Genomic DNA, 23,089 nt, shown 5'->3' with positions numbered 1-23,089 from the left:
ACGAATTGCTCCCTGTGGATGATGCAGTGGAAATTCCAAAACTCGGGAAAAGACCGCACAAATATTGCCAGCTGAGGCTTGTCTTGAAAGTCACAACACTCATCCAATGGACACTAAAATACTCACAGGCTTGAAGGTCTGAGTGCAACTGTGATTCGATAGCCATGTTAATGTCTGATATTCTGTGTTCAACCGTATGGCGGGACAGTTGGATGTCTGATACCATTCGTTTTAGTTTGACGTTTTCAGGAGACAAGATTTCAACAATGTCACTGAGGCATGTTTTGACAAACTCCCCTTCACTGTATGTCTTTTTTGCCTGTGCAATGTTCCAAGCAAGTTGATACGATGCAAGCGTCACCGTCTCTAAGTGTTTCATACATTTTTGGAACAACTGTGTCTGCTTCTCTGCCTGACCTTTTACAGCAACCAACTTGTGCTTGCGAAGTTCAGTCCCCTTTGGAAATTCCTGGTCGATGGTAGCATGGAGTGAACTAAAGTGCCGCTGAAGATTTGAAGCCTTGAAATGCGCTAATGATGCCTGATATATAAGGCAGAATGGCTTGCCATTACGTTCAACAAAAAACAAACCCTCCCCCACTCTGTTAAAAAAAGTCCTGTGTTCTTCATGTGATCTTCATATTTTCGTTTTGCTGTGCATTTTTTCCCTGCCATTTTGAGAGCGAACTCATTTCCATCAACGCGCATGCGCATGAGATTCACGTAACGGAAAAAAACACAAACACAAAATTCGACATGAACGTAAGAGCCACATGAAACCGGGAAAAGAGCCGCATGTGGCTCGGGAGCCACAGGTTGGCCAGGCCTGAACTAAATGAATAAACTAATCAACAAATTCAAGGAATGTGAAAATAATTCTACTGCACCCTGAAAACAAATCAAACAGCTACATCTATTTTTTTGTTTCTTGCAAAAGTCAGAGTCTTATGAAATTCTCCATTTTCAAAGGAATATTTCCAGCTAAACGCTGAGGTGCACAGTTGGGGTTATTCTGATGTGAGGCAGATGGAGGTGAGGTACCTGACAGAGCAGCATTCCACTTGGGCCTTTTTGAAGGAACTCTCCAGTTGATGAACCCTTGCAGACAGAAGCTCCTTCCATTCCTTCTCTTGGGGCTCATGGAGGTGAGGTATCTGAGAGAGCAGCACTCCTCTTAGGCCTTTTTGAAGGAACTCTCCAGTTGATGAACCCTTGCAGACAGCTCCTTCCATTCCTTCTCTTTACTGGCCAGCTGGGCCTCTAGGTCTTCCCGACCACCACTGCTGTCTGACTGCAGGGCTGAACTGGGATACACCTAGGGGCCAGAATTTAGCTGATCATGCATTGCAACACACAATATTTATGTTAATAATTATTTAACTTCCTATAACAATGCCTGTATTATTTCTTTGGGGAGGCCCATGAACACTGGGATGTCTCTCCCAGGACTTAGTGCACTACTGCACTAACCTTTCCACCTCTCTAAAGTCTATCCACACAAAGCTTAAAGCAGCCATACCAACTCCTCTGCAAGGGCCATTGCAAAGGCTGCAGCATGGAGTGGTGAAAGATAAAAGCAACATCATGATGACTAAGTGTGGTATTGCAGATAATCATTTGTTGTTTGTATTAGTACTTGGGTTTTATGTTGCAGTATCTGAGAGTCCAGCTAGAGGGCGAACTGGAACTGTTAGAGTTGCTGAGGTCAATGTTAAGCATGCAGAGAAGTAGACTGAAGTAGGCATGAAGCCAGAGAGTTGCTCATATGTTATGCTGCAAGCGGGTTCAGTAAAGACCTTTGAAACAAAGTTAATTTGTGGACAGTGGATTATTTATGAAGATGCAACATCTTTTTGGCGACGAGGACTAGTCTGAGGGAGGACAGCCGTCGGAAGGACTTGAAAAAAAAACACACGACAGGAATCTGGTACAGGGTCGGCTAGCTAACGAGTGACTGCAGTTAGCCCCTGGCTAAGAAGAGAGGTATGGCTACAATTGGCACGCTAGCAACGTTTGATACCAAGAATCAGACATGGGATGAGTATACTGAAGTACTCGAGCAGTTTTTCGCGGCCAATGAAATTGGCAATGCATACAGGAAGAAAGCTATACTGATAAGTCTTGTAGGAGCATCAACCTACAGTCTGATGCGCAACCTTCCAAATCCTTCCAAGAGCTTGTACTCCTAATGGAAAAATCACTTTGATCCTAAGCCCAGTGAAATTGTGCAAAAGTACAAATTTGACTTGCAACCAGAAGCCCAATGAAAGACTAATGGAATATGTGGCCGAGCTGCGCCGTTTAGCGTACAATTGTAGCTATGGCAACACCCTGCAACGGATGTTAAGAGACGGGATTGTTTGTGGGATTAATGATGACAGAATCAAGCAGTGTCTTCTGTCAGAAACAGACCTCACTTTTGAAACGGAGATGGCAAAAAAAATACACAGGACCTGCAGACAGGTGCGTCAGTAAAATGTTTCAGCATAAACAATGGACAGCAGGAGGCTCGCACCTTTAAAGGAGACAGCAAAGAGTGCAAAGGGACTAGGCACACCGCAGCAGCCTGTAAGTACAAACAAGAGAAATATCATGCTTGTGGTAAAGTTGGACATAGAGCAAGAGCTTGTAGAAGCAAAGCTAAACTGAACCAGAAAAAAAAACATGGATTTGCAAATGAAAAGAAAGACAAAAAGCAGAATTCACGCTACCATTCTCACAAAGTACTCGAGACAGAGGATGAAAGTAAAAGTGATGGCTCTGTACAGGACTCCTTCACATTGAACTGCATCAAGTGTGGACAAAGGCATCAGAGCAAACTGTACAAAAAGCGTCAGAGAGCTGTGCACCTGAGAAAAGTAGACCCCTACACTGTGGATATGAAACTTAATGAGAAAGATGTAACCTTTGAAATTGACACTGGATGTTGCCTAACAGTCATGAATGAAGAGACGTTTAAAGAGACATGGAGACACACCAAATTCCCTAGTCTGAGGCCCATCAAATTTAAGCTGGAAACTTACACAGGGGATCCTGTTGAGATGATTGGTGCCACGCTTGTAAGAGTCCAAAATAAGCAGCAGAGTAAGAAACTGCCCCTTATTGTGGTCAAAGGGGACAGCCCCAGCTTGCTAGGACGAGGCTGGCTAGAGGACATATATCTGGACTGGAGAGAAATAAAAAACAGACGCAAAGCTGGAAAAGTGCACCAGGTCAAGACAACAGGAACCACACTACAGCGTTAAACAAGCACGAGGACGTGTTCAAAGAGGAGCTGGGCAACCTGAGAGGCACCAAAGCTACCATTCATGTAAAACAAGGTGCCACCCCACGTTTTTTCCGCCCACAGTCTGTTCCTTTTGCCATGCGAGCAAAAGCAGATGAGGAAATAGACAGACAGACATCATCTTGCCAGTGAAATACGCTGAATAGGCAGCGCCTGTTGTGCAAATCCTAAAGCCTATAGGGACTGTAAGACTGTGCGGAGACAACAAGCTTACTGTAAATACAGTGGCGTCCCTGGAACAGTATCCAGTACCCAGAGTGGAGGACCTGTTTGCAGCAGTTCTCCAAACTAGATATGAGTTATGCTTACCAACAAATACTCCTGGATGAGGAATCCAAAAAGTATGTGGCAGTGAACATGCACCGAAGTCTATTCACGTACAATAGACTGCCTTTTGGAGTGGCGTCTGCACCAGCCATATTCCAGAGGATGATGGAAGGCCTTTTGAAAGGGATACCTCTTGTGGCTGTATATTTAGACGACATTTTTGTGAGTGGGGAGGACAAGGCAGACCACCTGAAGAACTTAGCCGAGGTGTTGAGCAGGTTGGAAGAGGCTGGTCTGCGGCCTAAAAGAAGTAAGTGTGCCTTCATGGGAAAGGAAGAGGAGTACTTGGGGCACAGAGTGAATGCACAGGGCCTCCACCCAGTGGGGAAGAAATTAAAACGATCATGGATGCTCCTACTCCCGCAAATGTAACAGAACTCAAAGCATACTTGGGTTTGTTAAACTATTACAACAAATTTCTCCCCAACCTGGCAACCCTGTTGCCCCCCCTACATGAACTTTTGAGACAGAATGCAAATTGGACATGGCAACAGAAACAAGGGGAAGCGTTTCAAAAATCAAAGATGCTGTTGAACTCAGCTAATGTTTTAATTCACTACTCTGCCGACCGAGAGTGCGTCACGATATGGTGTGGGAGCCGTTCTGTCTCACAGGATGGATGATGGCAGTGAAAGACTGCTGGGGTTCAAGTCATGCACACTCTGCCGTACTAGTGTTTGTGGAATTTCTTGATGCCAAACATTACAGCTAAGCCTTCTTTATCAAGCTGAGAGTACCTCCTTTCAGCAGGTCCTCTTCCTTTCCCATGAAGGCACACTTACTTCTTTTAGGCCGCAGAGAGATCATGTTGAATCTCTCTTTTCAACATGAAGAAGCCTATAACCTCAGATGGGCTCACCAAGAGTGCAAAGATGGGCTGTGACATTGAGCGCTTATGAGTACAACATTGTGTACAAACCAGGCAAGCACCATGCAAATGCGGATGCGCTCAGCAGATTGCCTGTGCTGGAAACAGCACGTAAAAAAGAGATGACTGAACAAGTCTTGATGATGGATGTACTGGACAACACACTAGTAGACACCAAAAAAATCAAACACTGGACAGCTAAGGATATTATCTTGTCTCAAGTCCATGAGTACACCTTAAAAGGCTGGCCTGTACAAACAGATGTTTGCTTCAAGCCATATCAACAAAGAAAAATGGAACTGAGTGTGAGGGATGGATATGTGCTCTGGGGAGCCAGAGTAGTCATCCCCACCAAAGGCAGAGACAAAATACTGAAGCTTCTGCACCAGAATTATACAGGCATGTCAAAGATGAAAGGCCTGGGAAGGTCATATGTATGGTGGCCAGGTATGGATGAGAACATTGAAAGGGAAGTGCAGTCATGTGAAGAATGTCAAAAACACCACCAGTCACTACCCACTGCACCATTACACCCCTGGGAATGAGAGTCACCGTGGTCCAGGATCCATGTGGACTATGCACGGCCTTTCCTTGGTGAGATGTTTCTGCTCATTGTGGATTCTGATTCCAAGTGGATGGACATTTACCCAGTAAAATCAGCTACATCACAAGCTACCATCGAGAAACTGCGACAGAGTTTCAGTGTGTTCGGTCTGCCAAAGATGTTGGTCCAAAATGGATCCCAGCTGTTATTGCAAGCTCATCAGGTCCAGTGTCGTACATCGTCACCATTGGAAGTGGTCAAACCATGAAGCGGCATGTGGATCAGGTTAGCGCGAGATTGACAGACACTGTTCCCAGCGAACCTGACACAGAGCTGGAGCTGCTGCCTAACACGAAAGCGGGCTCCAAGGGCTGCTTGCCTTCAATGATGGACACAACACCACAACCTCCGTTATGTGAGCCACAAGAGCCACAGCCTGCTCCACACACTCAGGCACAACCAGACTCACAAGATGCACCAGTGGTGCGATATTCCCAGAGAGAGAGACGTTCGCCTGTGCATCACAAGGACTTTGTTAGATAGAGTGAGATCTTTCCAGGAATAGAGCAACAATGCACTCTGGATCTCACTAGAAGCTTGTAGCTATAACTAGGTTATAAAGTAAAGAACAGTTTTAAAAAAATGTTAATGTTCTATGTTAATATTTGTGTATTATTTGGCATATATATTCATACATTTACATTTGTGTTTAGAACAAGTTGTTAACTTAAGGGGGGAGGAGATGTGGTATCGCAGATAATTATTTGTTGTTTGTATTAGTACTTGGGTTTTATCTTGCAGTATCTGAGAGTCCAGCTAGAGGGCGAACTGGAACTGTTAGAGTTGCTGAGGTCAATGTTAAGCATGCAGAGAAGTAGACTGAAGTAGGCACAAAGCCAGAGAGTTGCTCACATGTTATGCTGCAAGTGGGTTCAGTAAAGACTTTTGAAACAAAGTTCACTTGTGGACAGTGGATTATTTATGAAGATGTAACACTAAGCAGAATTAAAAAAAAGGAATTTCCCTCGCATGTTCTACACATTATGACAAATTCAACTTTTTCTATCTGGTGTGCACACTAGTGATGTGCAGGTCAACCTGTAGCCTGCAGGTCGACAGCAGTGCATACACATGCAGCAGCCAATGGCTCCTCAAAGCCTTGCTACTTTTTTTGCTATATTTTTACATTTTTTTTTACCCCTTCTACTGAAGCAAGACTTTTCTATGATAGAGAAGCACTTATCAACATCGGGAGAAGTTGTGTGGGGTTTGGGCTGGATGCAGCAGGTCATGAGAGGATCTCCACCAACAGCTCACGCCAGTCAGACCAGAGGGAAGAAACCAAACCGAAAGCGTTAGACGAAGAGAAGACAGGCGGCATCAGGGCAGGGCTGGCCCGGCTTGGGCCAGGAGGTGTTCCTCTACCAAGCCTTCTTCTGACTTATATCCAGTTGCAGGATAAGATGTGATTGATGCTCACTCAGCAACGGGAAATCAGAGACTGCTCTGTGCACGTCTTCACAGAGACATGGTTAACCCCTAACATCCCAGATCAGGCTTTTGCACTGGATCGATAGACCTTGTTGGGAGCCAACAAGACACAAGACTCTGACACAGATTTAAAAAATGCACTTCAGGTATTGTATGATACCATCAGCAGCAACATGCCCAAGGAACTGGATGGAATTTTCACAGTGACTGGTGATTTTAATGAACTCATCCTTCAACTCCAAATATGTAGCAGGATCAGGGACAAATGTAAATTGTTTTTTTAAACTTTATTTAAAAAATGATTAATATTTTACTTTCTACCTTCTCTCTCTCTCTCTCTGTGTCACAGTACGAGCAGCTTTCTTATAAATGCTGTGCTCAGGCTTTCTGATTCAGCTTTTGATTAGGAATACATGTAACGGTCCTACATGTTTAAAGGCTCTCTCTTCAGTCATAATGTCCTGTTAAAATATTTCCTTCTGAAAAGAAAAATATAGACCTAACACCATGTCATTACAGCAATTGCAAGGTACACAGTAGACTTAGTCATTTTTTAAAACATAGTATGAAAAATGAAACTTAAATTTGTCCTTGTTCCTGCTACATCTTTCTGAGTTGAAGTTACTTCTCTCTGTCCAAAGTGAATCTGTTAAATATTCACCTCTGTAATATCATGTGAACAAACCATGTAGATTGTCAACTGTGTGCTTGAGATCATAGGCTTAAGACATAACCACTAAGAGGATGGGTAAGTGATTGCTGTTTTTCTGTCCTTTGTACCTTTTAAAACAGAAAACATACATTTTACCAACAGCAATTAAGTCATTAAAAGAAACTTTAAGCTCCAGTTTGCGGCTTTGCTGTTCAGGTCAATGCATATGTGCACGAGTCAGGTTGGCTCTCATAGTGGCCCCTATACCAGTAGTGCACAGTGGGGCAGCGGTCACTCTATCTGTGGTGTCACTCTAATATTCGATGTTTGCATGAATGCAGTGCAGCAGGTGGAGTTCTTTTTATCTCTTTCACAGCTGAATGTCACTCCTGAGGTGGATAATTGATCTGTTGATATGTTCACAGCTAATCAGATTGATAGATGAGAGGAGGTATTTGTAGATATTTGTAAGTTTTAGGCCCAGCAGAATGAACGGTTCAGTTTCACTAATGCGCCTAATGTTCCGCTGCACGTCTCTGCTGCTACTGCGCTACAAATAATTCAACAGTGTTTCAATATAGCCTTTAATTAACAGTCCAGCTCCAATGAGACTATGGTTTGACAAATGAGACTATGGGAAACACTGGTGGGGCTGGAGGGTGGACGGTCTGTATGCGCTGAAAAATTACATAGTTGATTGGAAAAAACAATGGAATTTGAATTTTATCCTCCTGGGCAGGTCTCAATTTACCTGGGTGGGCCGTCGTAGAGTATATGTATGGGAAACACTAGTAGCTGGCAATTCACATGCTCCCTGTTTGCACAAACAGACAAGGTGCACACACCTTGGCTAAGTATTACCCTGCTGTATAGAGGGTCAATATCAAAACGTATTTTAGCCACTTTAAAAAAGGCCTACCTAAAACAACTCAATATGGGTTTAAGTGGATGCTGGATTGAGAGTATTTTCAGCATATTACCTCGCCATCACACAGACCTTTCCTTTGGCGCAACTTTTTCTCAACCGTATAACTTCTTTATTCCTATGCAGAAGTCCAACTGATCCGTGAACAGTATAACAGAGTGAAGAACACTGAGAAGAAAACAGCAAGGAACACAATAATAACCACAGACAAACTTAAGTTGTAATGAAAAGTAATGAGAAGAGCGAGACACAGGTGGAGTAGGCAGGAACTTGGGAAAACAAAGGGATTGGTAAACAACAAGGGAGTGGCAGGGAACACTGGGGTGGAGAAAACTAGACTAATACTGAACAGGTGAAGACTCAGGAATCAGGGAAGGACACACAAGACTGATAAAGACAGGTGTGACCGAAAACTGGCAGGAAACAGACAAATGCAGGAGAAACAAACAATACAGCAACACTTCAAGGGAAAGTGGGAACAGGTGAGTGGACTGAGGAGTACTTAGTGACAGGTGAAAATAATCAGAAACACTAGGGCGGGAAAAAACAGAAAGAAAAGAATTAAAACAAGACATGACACATGAGGTTTGAATCCAAATGTCCATCATCCAGACTTGTGGACTGAGCCCTCGCAGACTTCAGTTATACTGTGACATATTCTCTGTCATCACACAAAGTCTGCAAGGGTAGAGACTGCAGCAGCTGATAGACAGGCCTCAAGTCTGTTTCACTGGTTGTTGTGGAAACGTTTGAGTGACAACTACAGTCATATACACAGTGATCATTACTGTCATACTCTGTCTGCTCGTCTGTCCCTGCAAATAATAATATATAAATTCCATGTACAAGATTTGAACAAAACTGAACAATATGATATTTACACTTTTCTTTGATACTTTAATTTACCGTATTGCAGTACTTTTTGTCTTGGGTTTTTTGTAATGCCTAGGCTATGTTTTGTGATTGCAGAGATAAAACCACACAATCTGTTAATGGCCTGATTTTAACTTGTGCTCTGCTTAATCATCACCTGCTGCCTGCTTCTTCTTCCACTTCTCATATCATCTAAGTCAACACCAATGCTTCCCTAAAAGGCAACAGGAGAGATTCTACAAAATAAAACAGGAAACAGAACATGTACAACATGAAACGAGAAAAAACATGACAATTAACCCAAAAGCAAAGTCCACAAGATAACACAAAACCCATGATCATGACAATATCAAGAAATTAATTCCACAGTCAACAGAAAAACACAAAAACAAAAGTGGACAGCCCAAGCCAGTTCAGAGCCATCTAAAAATTAGTTGGCAATACTATTTGGAAGTAAATTCCCTCAGACATGCTGGCTAAATGTATTAGTATGTATATAAGTACAATGTTCCTTATGTGTCATTCTAAAATGTACAGTTGCACAGGGAAGGCAAGTTTAAGTTTTTTCCTTGAGTATGGAGGAGGAGTTGAGAAAAGAAGCTGCTCTGTTGTGTGCAGGTGCAGCAGCAGCTTCTGTCTGTATCAGCTGCCAGACAGCAGCAGGGTGAACATGCTGTTGCTGCTGGGGAGGGTATTGTCTCACCTCACTGATATCAGTGGTGCTCTGTATTTAGGTACCAATGATGTTCATAGCAGTTTGTGATGTTTCCATTCAGGATGCTTTGTGTTCTTCTTTAAAGATTAACAAGAACTTGACATGGGAACTTTGCCATTATGAGTTTCTGTGTGAAATGCAGTTGTTTCTGAACTCTTCTGACCATGAATGTGTGTTGACAGTGTCACCGTCTCTGTGACGCTGATTCCCAGAAATCTAAAACTATCCACTTGTTTCACCTCAACTTTACTGATGTAAAGGGTGTAGGGGTGTGCGTCTTATATTACATTTAATTTTTGCAACAGATAGTAATTTGAGTTAGAGCATTTCTACAGCATGTAATGAAATAACAAAACGTAAGTACTTTTTGCCCATATCTGTAATTTACTTGAGTTTTATATTTCTGTCAACTTTCTGTCTACATTTCCCCAAAGCATTTTAGTTAGGCGTACTTACTACAAAATAGGGAAGGAAGAGAGGAGGCCATGGATGGACAATGAAAGTAATGGAAGGGACGGAAAAACTGAATTTTGTTCTTTCAATCATAAAAAGAGTCATTGTTTTTCTTACAGTGTAATGTACACCCCATTTTAAGGGGGTGTATATTATCAAGAAGCCAACGTAATCACTTTCAAAATTCTGACTTTTATCACCAAAATTTACTTGCACTTACGTACATTAATATAATAAAATTTGGTTACTTTTGATACTTAAGTACAGTAAATTTCTGATACTTTAAGACTTTTACTCAGTAATATTGTAATTGGCGACTTTAACTTCCACATGTCATTTTGTGGTAAGATATTTGCACTTTTATTCAGCTATGGACGTATGGCTCTCAGATACTTCACACCACTGCGCACGCACACACACACACACATACACACACACACACACACACACACACACACACACTGAGAAGTATTTTTTATTAGCTTACCATAATAGGGGAGCTTTAGCTTTTGCAGTACTCGGCGGTCATCCGCAGAAGTTCGCGCCGTTCGCGTTCATACGACATCACATTTCAAAGTCAACGAGACAACTTCAAACAAATAACTTACACGATCATGACGTTTAACGGTAACTAATGATATCATTAATGAGCTAAATTCGTCAACTCAAACGTACCTCTTTCTTCTGTGATGCGAAAAATTTCCATGGCAACCGTACGTCGGTGAAATTGTTCCCCAGCCACAAAGACAGACAATGGTTCCTGCGCAGCGCCGTGTGATAAAGCCAGCGACGGAGGCGCGCTCACGCGTTAATGTAGGAGCGCTTCAGACGGAGGGACTCAACTCTCAGCAGGTAATGTGTCGTTAGTTTTTTTAACCTTTAAATCAACGGCCGACGTGTGTATTTGTCTGTGTTTATGGCCTACTGGGGATGTCTTTCCTGTGTTGTGCCACAGCCTGAGAGTAACAGGTAGGCACAAAGGCTGACTGTCAGGCGACCAGGAGTCAGACTGAGGAAAATGGTCATTAGCTGATAGTCATGTCTGCACTGACCCTTTTAGAACAGTGTCACAGATGCTGACCCCATGTGTGCCGGGGTCTGTTCAACTGTAACATGATGTTATTGCTGGTCAGTCAGAGTAGACCTGTTCAGATCAGTACGGTGGTCTGCAAGGATGCACAGAACTACGCCTCGGTCCTCACGTAGGCCACCGGGTCTGTCCGCATGCACCGGGATCCACATCTGTCCACCACAGAATGAGCAGCAAACAGCCTCTTCAGGTCTGTGAGAAGTACTGTAAGCCAGGTGAGGTGAAGCAATGACTTGTTCTCCGCTGGACTAAACGTTGCTTTATAAAATGGACAGGTGTATTTCTGTTATTAAATGTGGTTCTGATGGTCGTTAAATATAGCCCACCGCTCAGTTTGCACGTTTCACACACTGCGCTGTGACCTATAGACTGCCATCAAATACAGATCATACCAGAAGAGCATGAACTCATCTGTCACCATCAACTGACGAGACAACAAGTTTAGAGAAGGACGCAGTGAAGCTTCTGTACAGACTCCTATGCGTTCCTCCGCGTTCCTCTCCATCACCAGGATGGTGAACGCGGAGTGCCTACGTGCGCTCGCCTGCATACATGAGGCTGATGATGTCAGGCCTCTCAACGTCATCATTCCACGTTACTCAATCTGGATATTTCCGACATAAGAGTCTGCTGATGAAGTCCACTAAATGGACAAGTCTGCTGACATCCTGTATAACATGTCCGAGTGCCAATGCGGAGCAACAACTCAACACACTCAGTGGAAATACAATCCGGTTCCCCTTACATCAATCTTGACAGTGTTCCGTCATTATAGTTAGGCTCCATCTGTGATCAGTCAGACATCTTTTAATTAACTGAGTTGTTTAGACTGGAAGAAAAAAAAATAGAAAAGCAAGTGCAGTCCATTTACCATTTAGGATTTAAACCCACTTGTCCGTCTTTACATCTTTACAGAGTTGAATTCTAACTTGTAGATTTATCGGTTTATAATATTTTTCGATTGTGTTTTAACGTGTTTTTACAGTGTTTGTAGTTGTGATGTTTAGCGTTCGACTGTGATGTAGTTCATGTATAGCCTAACAATAGCTTTTTGCTTCTGGCAATTTCATTTCCGCTTCAAAACACGCAAACATTGTGTTCATCTGTGAATATTATCATGCTAAACAAAACGTGTAAGTCTCATAAATTTATGTTAATTAGAGAGCTTATCTTTGGCAATAATCGCTCATCCTATTCAGTTGTAGAATCTAATATTCATTCTGTGGGTCTGCGTCTTTTTGCTTTGCAGAAAAGCCTTATTTTGGCAGTCTTCCTGGGCATTTTTCAACACTATTGCCCAATATAAAACATTTGTTAGAAAGTTATTTAAAAAATAACACACATGAAATAAGTTACATTATTTTGAAGTAATTAAAATATAAACATTACTTATTACATCTAAACTGGGTAACTAGTTATCTGTAACCAATTATTATTACAAAGTAACCTTGCCAACACTGATGCGGCATCTGTTGCTCAAACTGATTTCCCAGCTCAGATGACCGAATGGCTGAATAACATTATCTCCCTATTATTAGAGGGAAAGGTGGACAAATTATTTCTCTGACATTTTTGAGAGCGTCATGTCTTCCTGTTACCTGCCAAATACGTCTCTCTGACAAATGTCTTTCTGCATCACTTTAGTGTCTTGTTCTTGCTCACTGTTACAGAGGCTGTTAAAATGTGTTTATACTGGCTCCCATTCTGGTTAAGGATTTGACGCAAACCTTCAATCACAAACAATAGTCTGCTCCATTTTGTTGGGGTCCCTTTGGAATCCTTTCAGGGAATTAACTGATGAAGGCAGGGAGACCCGACATTATGTGCAGCTTCACGGCTGTTGAGTGACGTGGCAAATGGTACAGAAACAGTTGAAATGTTGAGCTGAATTTAGCAAGTGGAGGACTTGGTCAGTTTAGTAAGTTAATATATTCTGATCAAAGAAGTAATTAAGTGTTGGAATAACAGATTTTTGACCACTTGGGGCTTATAGGCAGATTCCTGCTCTGGTGATCTTACTGTTAAAGAGAAATCCATTTTTACAAAATATTGAATTTCCCTTGGGTTAATGATGGCGGTGCCTCTGAATTTGTCATGTGTTCCACTGAACACAATTTGCTTTGTAGGTGGTGGTGAGGTTGTCAGGGGTGCTTTGTTGTGTCCCTGTTTCTGTAGTTGTGACACTTACCAATTGGTTGGGGCATGGGCACAGTGGATGGTGAAACTGGTAGGGACCTCAAATCACTTGAGAAGCTTATAGAAGACAACAGTTTACCAAACAGCAACTTCAGAGAAATGAATGTTAGTTTAGTATCTTGGCAGACAGGTTCAGTTATTATCGAACTGAGTACATTGCTAAAAACATGTTGTTTTTATTCTGTTTTACCATCTCTCTCTCTCTCTCTCTCTCTCTCTCTCTCTCTCTCTCTCCTTTACACACAAACACACACACAATGCAGAATAACATCCAAGTGCCTTCCATCTGCATATCAGGGATGAGAAATGATCCCTGTGTGGTAGCTTTAGAGAGAGAGAGGGAGACAGAGAGAGAGAGAGAGAGAGAGAGAGAGAGAGTGTATGAGAGAGAAAGTGAGTGTATGTATGTGTGGAATGTAAGGGTCTTATTTTAGTATAGGGTGGTGATATGTGGGGCTCCTGGCAGAATGCTACATCGGTCACACTGGGTTCATGGAAGATGTGGATGCTGTGGCTGGGCCTGTGGGAGGGGGGTTTTAGGGAGTTGATCAAACTTCTTTGATTTAGTCAGTACCATTATGAAATATCCTGTCACTGACTAACGGCTGTCACAAATGAGTGCAGTGAAGAAGTACGCCTGCACTATACAACATCTGTTTTAATATACAGTCTATAAACTGGACATATATAACATAATTATGAAAAGTAAACTAATCGTATATGTAAATAGTGCATTATGCAGGCTATATAATACCTATCATATCAGGAAAGGTCAGGAAAACACATATTGTAAAGAGGCACACCAATGACATAAGACAGACAACCCTGCTTTATATACAGAATGTCATAAATACAGTGTAGTGTGCATGGTGTATCTATCATTAAAGAAAAGCAAAGAAAAACTGCTGTTATAAGTAAAATCATTCCATATATATAATGATATGTATCATTACACACCTTTACAGAATGTGCCCAAAGGGAGGCAAAGATGAGGGGATTGTGCTCTGTGACTGATAGATGGAGAGAGGCATGACAAGTATGCCATAATTTTGTTCCCAGGCTGATTTATTAAATAAGAAATGTTATAAGTTATTATATTCAAAAATCTTAATTTTATATCAACAACGGTAACATAATATGGTATTGAAGGACTACAGTGGAGAAAATAAAATGTATTAACTTAAACTAGAAATACTACCATGCTACTTTATGCCTATGTGCACCAGTCATATTGCACTTAAAGTTTACATTCATGTCTGTGAAAACATGGAAGCTTCACAGACATCTTCCCCCAGCAGCACAGAGATCTCTAAAATCACCAGTTTCAAGATTAGTGTCATCAATCCCCCTCTTTTCCTGAGATATGATGTTAAGTAATGAAAAGCTCTTAAATATACACATACAAGAAATATGTAGTACAATGTGTGAATGCATTGTATGAGAGACACTGTGAGGAGCAACAGCAGAGATAAAGGCTGTGGAGGAAATGAAAGGACGTTTCTGCATGTGGGCTTTCTGGCTGTGAGGGAAATCCTGATGTAATTATGCTTAGTCATTATGATTATGCTTTTAGAATAATGACTTCATGTATTTTATCTAAGTGAAGTCAGATGCACACAGCTGTTAGAATAAAGCAAAGCGCCCCTAAGAGGTGGAGATGAGACTGCCTGTTTACAGTCAACACTGTAATGCTGGTGCTGACTCTGAGCAATTAGCAATAAATATGCCTATTTTACAGGACAATTGTCTCTGATTGCCAACTCTTGTGTTTTATGACAATAAAATCAGACCTTTTTCAGTCTTTTCCGCAACTTGGCTGAGGAGCTTAATCTGTCTTGACAATCACCCCCCACAGATACCATGTTCCCATATTTACACCCCTCTCTGGAGGTAACACACCACACTCACTCTCCTACACAACATAAAGACACCGCTACACATCGCATACACTCTGCTACACACAGTCTTGAAATAGAAGTGCTCATACAGTGAATAACAAATGCTCCCACAAACCTAAGCCTCAAAACCTAACAAGTCCAGTTGGTTGTTTTAAGTCATTTCTTCTAGCATTATTCTGCAGTATCTGGATGGCCAAAAAGTTGTTCTGCACCAGTGAATGTATTAACCATACACACATGATTACAACCTATTCCTTACATAAGCATATTGACCTCCCAATTTAAAATTATATTAAGTGTGAAGTGCTCTATGACTATGGTATAAAATAATTCTCAAAATCAAGATGAACATTTTCAGGACATATGAAAGCAATGTGAGCATATGAGTGACACATATGTGTGACATAATAAGTTAAAGGATAGGCTTGTGTTTTTTATCAGTTTATAGACACTGACCTCAACATAACAGTCGGAGAGTATCATGGGAGGGGCAGTGGTGGACGATGGACCTCCTGGAGTGAAGGCACCAGACGGGGGTTGGGGTTGGGCAGTGTTGGCTGGCTGCTTCGTCATCACTGGCTTCTCTTACGCTTTCCCCAAAGCTGTCAGCGTCTTCTTCAAGGAGCTGATCCGAGAGTTTGATGTTGGCTACAGTGACACTGCCTGGATCTCATCAATACTGCTCGCCATGCTGTATGGCACAGGTAGACAATGTGATAGAGATTAAATGTTGGTATACACATGTGTATACTGTGTACTCATGGATTGCTTGTGTTTTCTCAGGCCCTCTGTGCAGTGTGTTGGTGAACAGGTTTGGCTGTCGGCCGGTGATGATGGTTGGAGGACTCTTTGCTTCTCTTGGAATGATTCTGGCCTCTTTTGCCACCAGTATCATACACATCTACCTCTGCATCGGAGTTATTACAGGTATCACAACATACATGCACACATAGCAAAAACACAAACAAGAACTTTCGTATTTACATGCATCCATAGCCATTTTGTAAAGTCTGATCCTGATAGCTACTTTTCTCTTTAGAACTCATTTGTCTCAAAGATGTCAGAGCAGAACTACTGTGTTTGTTATGTGTCTTTTCCCCCCTGTAACTATTTTGTCAGTCACTGTGTCAGTTCATCTAAGTCTTTGGTCCATAGCAGCATATCCTGACAGCTGCCCTCTAAAACTGCAATTCAGATATGCATTGGATATTCTTGCATCACAGAGGACAGATGTGGATATTTGCAGTGACTGCTGACCTTTCCTTTAGTGCCACCATGTGGGCAAAATTATTGACTCACAAGAAATATCCAAAGTGATGGTTAGATTGAGATGTGACTTCACAGTGCAAATTCCTGCTCCTCAGGGAATGAGCCTGAGCCTGCAGAGGTTTCAGTGCCACCTCCATGTAGATGGTCATGGACTTTCCTGAGCAAATTATGTCATCAAGTTAGAAAATGTGTTTGATTTTGAGGAAAATAAGATTTATTCTCCAGCTTTTAGGATGAACAATCCAGCAGCACTCCTGATAAAACTGAGAGGAGTAACATTTTCCAAGTGGTCCTTTTTAGACACAGAATTTGCAATACAGCAGTCACTCTGTACTTTTCCATATAGAACTGTAGTCTTTTTCTGGGGCTGGGTATTTGACCTCAATACTTTTTTGGTACAGACCATAGACTGTATATAAAGATGGACGACAACCCCCCACTTCCCCCCTCTATGCTTAGGTGAGGTTTGAGGATGATGAGGTCATTAAGAGTCTGCTGATGGTGCCGAAAGTCAGGAAAAAGACTGTTGGTGAGTGAGCCTTTTCTTTCCGAGCACCAACACTTTGGAACAGTCTTCCTCTGGACATAAGACAGGCATGCTCTCTGGATGTTTTTAAAACGAAGCTGAAGACCCACTTTTTTATTTGCTATATGTCCTGATTTGTTCTTACTGTGTTAATGTTTTTATAGTTTTAGATTTATGTTTTATTGATTGATTTTATTAGCTGTACAGCACTTTGACTGAAAGCACTTTATAAATAAAGTTATTATTATTATTATTATTAAGAGTCTGATTCTGTGCAGTAGCGACATTTGCCCTGGGGGAGTTCCTGCCAAAACGCACATCCAACCAATCACAAGCAGCCCCATTGAATGTGAGCGCATGGGTTGGCTCTCACAGTTGTCAGTCATGGTGGAAACTCCTCTTTTTGTACAATTTAATAAGTCATTAAAACAGAACTTATAAAAAAAAAAGAAACACTGGAACAAGCATCAGGCTGATGAGAACTACCTTCAGTGACAGAAACCATTTGTAGGAAAATGTTGTTCTGGATGTTCTGTTAATGTAGGTCATTTAATTAACATTTAAAGCGAATATTGTAGATTAGACATCCTGTATAGGCTTTATGACCTAAACTGCAGTCAGAAACCAGGGGTCAATCCTAACTGAAAAAGTTACACTTTGTGGGAGCTGTTATGTTTGTCCATCTTTATATACAGTCTTTGATACAGACTGAAACAGATATTAAAGATTACTCTCTATAATATATTCTTTTTACGTAACAGAGGTGGAATCACATAAAAATAACCAAAAGTGATGATGAGATGATACAGTTAATTATTTCTGTAACATTGCCTGTCTCTCTCCTCAGGTCTGGGCCTGGCATTGAACTTCCAGCCATCTCTGATAATGCTGAATCGCTACTTCAGTGAGAAACGTCCTCTGGCCAATGGCTTGGCAGCAGCAGGTAGCCCTGTGGCACTGTGCTGTCTCTCCCCACTGGGGCAGATTCTCCAGTACCAGTACGGCTGGAGGGGTGGGTTCCTCATACTGGGAGGCATACTTCTCAACTGCTGTGCCTGTGGTTCCCTTATGAGGCCCCTGTTGCCCACCAAGAAGCCCCAAGAGCTGGAGGGTCCCTTAGCTGCTGAGGAGAAGAAGCCACAGCCAAAGAGGAAACTGCTGGATTTCAGCGTATTCAAGGACAGGGGTTTTCTCATCTACACCCTAGCAGCATCTGTTATGGTGCTGGGCTTGTTCGTGCCCCCTGTGTTTGTGGTCAGCTATGCTAAAAACCTTGGCTATGAAGACACTAAGTCTGCATTGCTGCTCACCATCTTGGGATTTGTTGATATGTTTGCTCGGCCAGCGTCAGGCCTCATAGCAGGTATGAAGTGGGTACGGCCCAGGTGTGTCTACCTGTTCAGCTTTGCCATGATCTTCAACGGGTGCACCGACATAATAGGATCACAGGTAACAATGCAGCATTATTGTCTACCACAAGAATAATGGAGAGGAACACATGTGCATGACGATTTGTAGTTACTTCAGAAATTTATGAAATAAACATGTCTGTAACCATCAAACAGGCCCATGAACAAGACCTAACTGGCTCCTACTGGGAGACAACAGGAAAAAAGTAGCAAAAAATGGAAGTTAAAAATTAAGAGTTTCTGTCATCTGATGAATATCACAATCAGACTGGTAAAAAGTAAATGATTGATGTTCTGTTAATGTAGGTCATTTCATTAATATTGAAAGCGAATATTGTAAATTAGACATGTATAGTTTGGCTCTGCCACTGTACGGCTGTAGTTTTGGTATCTCATGATCAACAAGGCTTGTTGTCTACAAAACAGTTGTAATGTTCAGAAATGTCCTGTTTCTCTCTTTGCAGGCCAAAGATTATGCAGGTCTGGTGGTCTTCTGTATCTTCTTTGGCATGTCATATGGCATGGTGGGAGCGCTTCAGTTCGAGGTCCTCATGGCTATCGTAGGGACAGAGAAGTTCTCCAGTGCCATTGGCCTGGTGCTGCTGATGGAAGCTATTGCTGTACTGGTGGGACCTCCTGGAGCAGGTCAGAGCAAGGAAAGAATGAATGTGAATGTGTGAGACTTGCAATATTTAAGGCTTATCATTTTCATCTTTTGCCAATTTTGATCAAAACATAAGCAGATTTTTTAAAAGTAGTTTAAAATTCATTCTCACCTGGACTTTATGTTCCAGAGGATCCAAACCTTATTGTGGTTACTAAAAGGTTTTTGGAGGGGTGGGACTGGGGGAGGGGGGGTGCATTTTATGATAATGATTGACATTAAGACACACTGTGGCTCATGGTCACAGTCAAAGGGACACTTGGTAGATATTTCAGTCAGCTTTGTCTCAAAACAATGTGGGTAGTGCATGTAGATGAACTGTGGTAAATTTCTCTCCATCTAACCAGTGCCTGGGGGGCTGTTGCTTGAACTACAGGCTGTACCTCCCCCTTTTTCGTCTTGCCCACAAACCCTGTCACTACCAAAGTGGACAAAAAGAGTGTAAAGCTGATCCAGAGATACACCTGCCCCTCTATCTGTCTCTCAAACTCAGACCATCAAACAAACAACAAGTGAAGCGGCCAGGATGAGAATCCGCACCTCCAAATCTGAGGCCATGGTTCTCAGCCAGGTAAAGGGTTGAGTGCCCTCTCCAGATCGGGGAGGAGATCCTGCCCCAAGTGGAGGAGTTCAAGTACCTCAGGGTCTTGTTCACAAGTGCAGAGTCTGCAGTAATGCGGACTCTGCACCGATCTATCGTAGTGAAAAGGGAGCTAAGCCAAAAGGCAAGCTCTCGATTTACCAGTCGATCTTCGTTCCTACCCTCACCTATGGTCACGAGCTTTGGGTAGTGACCGAAAGAACAAGATTGCGGGTACAAGCGGCTGAAATGAGCTTCCTCCGTAGGGTGGCTGGGCTCTCCCTTAGAGATAGGGTGAGAAGCTCGGTCATCCGGGAGGAGCTTGGAGCAGAGCCGCTGCTCCTTCGCGTTGAGAAGAGCCAGATGAGGTGGCTCGGGCATCTAATTAGGATGCCTCCCAGACGCCTCCCTGGTGAAGTGTACCCGTACGAGACCCCGCTCTCCAGGACACACTGGAGAGACTACGTCTCTCAGCTGGCTGGGGAACGCCTCAGGATCCCCCGGGAAGAGCTGGACAAAGTGGCCAGGGAGAGGGAAATCTGGGCTTCCCTGCTTGGGCTGCTGCCCCCGCGACCCGACCCTGGAAAAGCAGAAGAAAATGGATGGATGGATGTATGCGTTTTAGTTCACTATTTAACTATAGCATGAGATCCACCTAAACAAGTGCACTGCCAATCACAAATTTTAATATGATTTGACACTGATTTGGTATTATTTAGATAGTTTCACCTCACGTTAAAGAGTCTTAATAAGCATACATTTGTATACCTTTTTTCAAATTAAAACAAAAATACATTCTATTTTTTCTTTTGCTAACAAAACATAGTTATCATAAAGAGTCTAATAATATGAAATAATATCCCATAGTGAGAAGTCTATACCTGGAATTAAAAATGTCACTGACTTTTTTGTTCCAGTTACATGGCTTTGGGTTCTGGCAGCTAAACTGGCTTGAGTAAGCATGCCCAAATTTCACAAGTTTGAGGTCCAGAAAACATCCACTGTTTAGTCAGTGTGTTTAGTCTGGCAGATGGAGGATACCACATTTAGCAACCAGCTATCACAGTAAATCTAATCAACTAAAACAAGTCAGCTTTGGACTCTGAGGTCCAACTGAAATGAAACTGCCTATTATTTGTGGCATCATTACACTGCTTTGTAAAGGGAAATAATGACACTCCCAAAATGATAAATATGTGTTAGTGTGGTGCATGTCATAACAGGAGACTTGCCTTTATGTATCCATCCGTTAGAAAGGAGATTTCTCAGTGTTCAGTCCCGCAAACCACTTGGACTACAATGACAAAGTCTCTAAAGAGCCATAAGCTCTTTAAGTATGGGGTCCAGCCTGTTGAGAACCAGTCTTGCTAAATTTTTCATCCTGTCCACCAGGTCGCCTCTTGGATGCCACCCATCAGTACATGTACGTCTTTCTGTTGGCGGGCTGTGAGGTCACACTGTCAGCCTTTATCATCGCCGTAGGTAACTTCCTCTGCATTAGTAGGAAAAAAGATCCAGAGGCTGAGATGGAGCTGGCTGTCCCTGCCTCAGAGAAAGAGGGGCTGAATGGCATCGTGAAAGGTGAACAAGATCATGAAGACAAAGAGGAATCAATGGAGAATGGAAATGTCAGTGATTCGAAAGCAGGGGAGGAGGCAATGATGGTGACAGAGATGGGGGAAAAGGATGAAGAAGAGAACACGTCATTATGAAGAATAAGACTGAAGAGAAAAGACAACCATGCACCAAGAGGACATAAAATGTACCAAGGATGATCTGTGGAAAAAAGACAGAGCGAGCAGCCACACTAATGAAAGGGCGTAATCAAAGTAAGAAAGAAGATAGGGCTGATATTCCTCTTTCTCCAGGACTCAAGCTTTTTCACTTTTTTATCTCCTCAGTGATTTCAAATAAGCTGATTAAAAAAATACCAATCAATGTCCACTTATGGACATTTTCTCGGCCTTTCAACCACATCTCACAGCTTTTTTCTTTATGTAGGGTTAAGTGCCAAGTCCTTGTAAGATAAAGAATATCAGGACTTCGGCTTGATGTTCTCACGGTGCCCTTAAGTACGGGAGTCTCCCTGTGATGCTACTGGTGGTCCCCATTCAACAGACATCACCCCCTTTATATATACCAACACCTGTTATCACATGACAGAAGCTCCATTTCCTAATAAAGACTGTGAGATGCTGTTTAAAGGTCTGAAAGTGGAGCCAGTAAGTGGATCTTGTGCTAAGAATATCTTGCCTCACTACTAGCAAGACTGTGTTAAAGTATTTCTTAACGTTTTATGTAAAAACAGGATGAGACGTTACATTTAAAAAAAGCTGTAAAAATACATTATTCCATGTTTGGGGCACTCAACATGTACCCCGGCAGCTGAATTTTACTACTGTGGCTGTTCACTCATTCCTGCAATTTAAAACAAGTCGTTCTGTTGTGTTGTTTCATGACTGCTGTGAGCTACTTTTTGAGACTTTATCCAGGTGCTGCCTGAAGCATTTTTTGTTTGTAGGATACTTGAATAAAACCTGAATTGCTTGTCTAAGTGCAGTGCATAGGTGTTGTATACTCAGCTGATGAATGTATATCCTATACCACTTCACTACTCTGTAAAGGTCTTCTTCATGTTATAACATGAGACTTGCTGTGTTATGTGTTGGCTTGGTGTCAGATGGTGTGATCAATGTGCTCTATGCCCTCTGTGTATCTGTTTCATGCTCAACACTGAGAGCAAACAAAATATGCTGGGGTGAAGAAATGCAGAACACCTGCTAACACAATATAGATGTGTGAATGCCATTTTACCCCAAATAAATACATTTTCCATGCAGAAAAATTAGTAATTGACATCTTTGTTCCATTCAGCAACAGACTTCCATCGACATGAAGTGTGGCAGCTCAGAACCTGTTGAAACTGACCAGTGGTGTGATGCAACAACGTAGTAATACTTTGTTATAGTCCCTTAGTATTTATTTGAAACTATTTGTACCTTAGCGTTTTTATATTTTTGTCAATTTTCACTTTTACCCCACTACATTACGCCTTAGTATTGTAGTTACTTACTACAAAATAGGGAAGGAAGGGAGGAAGGAAGGAAAGAGGGGACTAACGGTCAAATGTAGTTTTTTCTTAAGGTGTAATCTAAGCTCCATTTTAAGGTGGTATACATGTTACAAAGAAACATACTTAATAATTATCAGAATTCTGACCGCTTGCTTTTATATTAACATTTACTGTATTGTGACACTGTATACTACTGTATTGTGACACTTATACTATCAATTCTTAAATGTATTTAATATCATAAAGTTAC

At 42.0% G+C, this 23,089-nt stretch overlaps 2 protein-coding genes across 4 annotated transcripts in view; one reads left to right on the top strand and one right to left on the bottom strand.

Annotated features, from left to right (window-relative positions):
• The window catches only part of ccdc57 (coiled-coil domain containing 57), a 97,778-nt gene extending 86,946 nt beyond the window's left edge, over window positions 1-10,832 (bottom strand). The window contains exons 1-2 of one of the 2 annotated variants that reach the window (XM_088070358.1): window positions 10,622-10,832; window positions 1,042-1,315 (exon numbers count right to left, since the gene is read on the bottom strand). In XM_088070358.1, the coding sequence (XP_087926484.1) occupies window positions 1,042-1,232 (191 nt within the window). In that variant the 5' untranslated portion in view covers window positions 1,233-1,315; window positions 10,622-10,832. The remainder of the gene's footprint in view (window positions 1-1,041; window positions 1,316-10,621) is intronic. The other variant, XM_088070359.1, reaches the window with a different exon arrangement.
• A 65-nt stretch (window positions 10,833-10,897) lies between these two features.
• Window positions 10,898-22,611, top strand: slc16a3b (solute carrier family 16 member 3b). 2 transcript variants are annotated; one of them, XM_042508356.2, is made up of 6 exons: window positions 10,898-10,986; window positions 15,760-16,022; window positions 16,102-16,245; window positions 17,961-18,562; window positions 18,987-19,167; window positions 21,159-22,611. In XM_042508356.2, the coding sequence occupies exons 2-6, from the start codon at window positions 15,800-15,802 to the stop codon at window positions 21,476-21,478; spliced, it is 1,470 nt and encodes a 489-aa protein (XP_042364290.2). In that variant the 5' UTR covers window positions 10,898-10,986; window positions 15,760-15,799; the 3' UTR covers window positions 21,479-22,611. The 2 variants fall into 2 exon arrangements, with proteins under 2 accessions (XP_042364290.2, XP_087926526.1); XM_088070400.1 differs by having other exon boundaries at window positions 10,934-10,986; window positions 15,921-16,022.
• Window positions 22,612-23,089: the final 478 nt, after the last annotated feature.

This window comes from Plectropomus leopardus, chromosome 19, assembly GCF_026936395.1.
Source record: "Plectropomus leopardus strain MGB_pleo_1.0 chromosome 19, ASM2693639v1, whole genome shotgun sequence".
NCBI lineage: Eukaryota > Metazoa > Chordata > Actinopteri > Perciformes > Serranidae > Plectropomus > Plectropomus leopardus.
This window is presented reverse-complemented; position numbering and strand designations above follow the sequence as displayed.

Coding starts and splice junctions, on each gene's coding strand:
- slc16a3b (XM_042508356.2), top strand. CDS start 15,800: ATGGGAGGGGCAGTGGTGGACGATGGACCTCCTGGAGTGAAGGCACCA. Junction 16,023..16,101: donor CGCCATGCTGTATGGCACAG/GTAGACAATGTG, acceptor GTGTTTTCTCAG/GCCCTCTGTGCAGTGTGTTG. Junction 16,246..17,960: donor CTGCATCGGAGTTATTACAG/GTATCACAACAT, acceptor CTCTCTCCTCAG/GTCTGGGCCTGGCATTGAAC.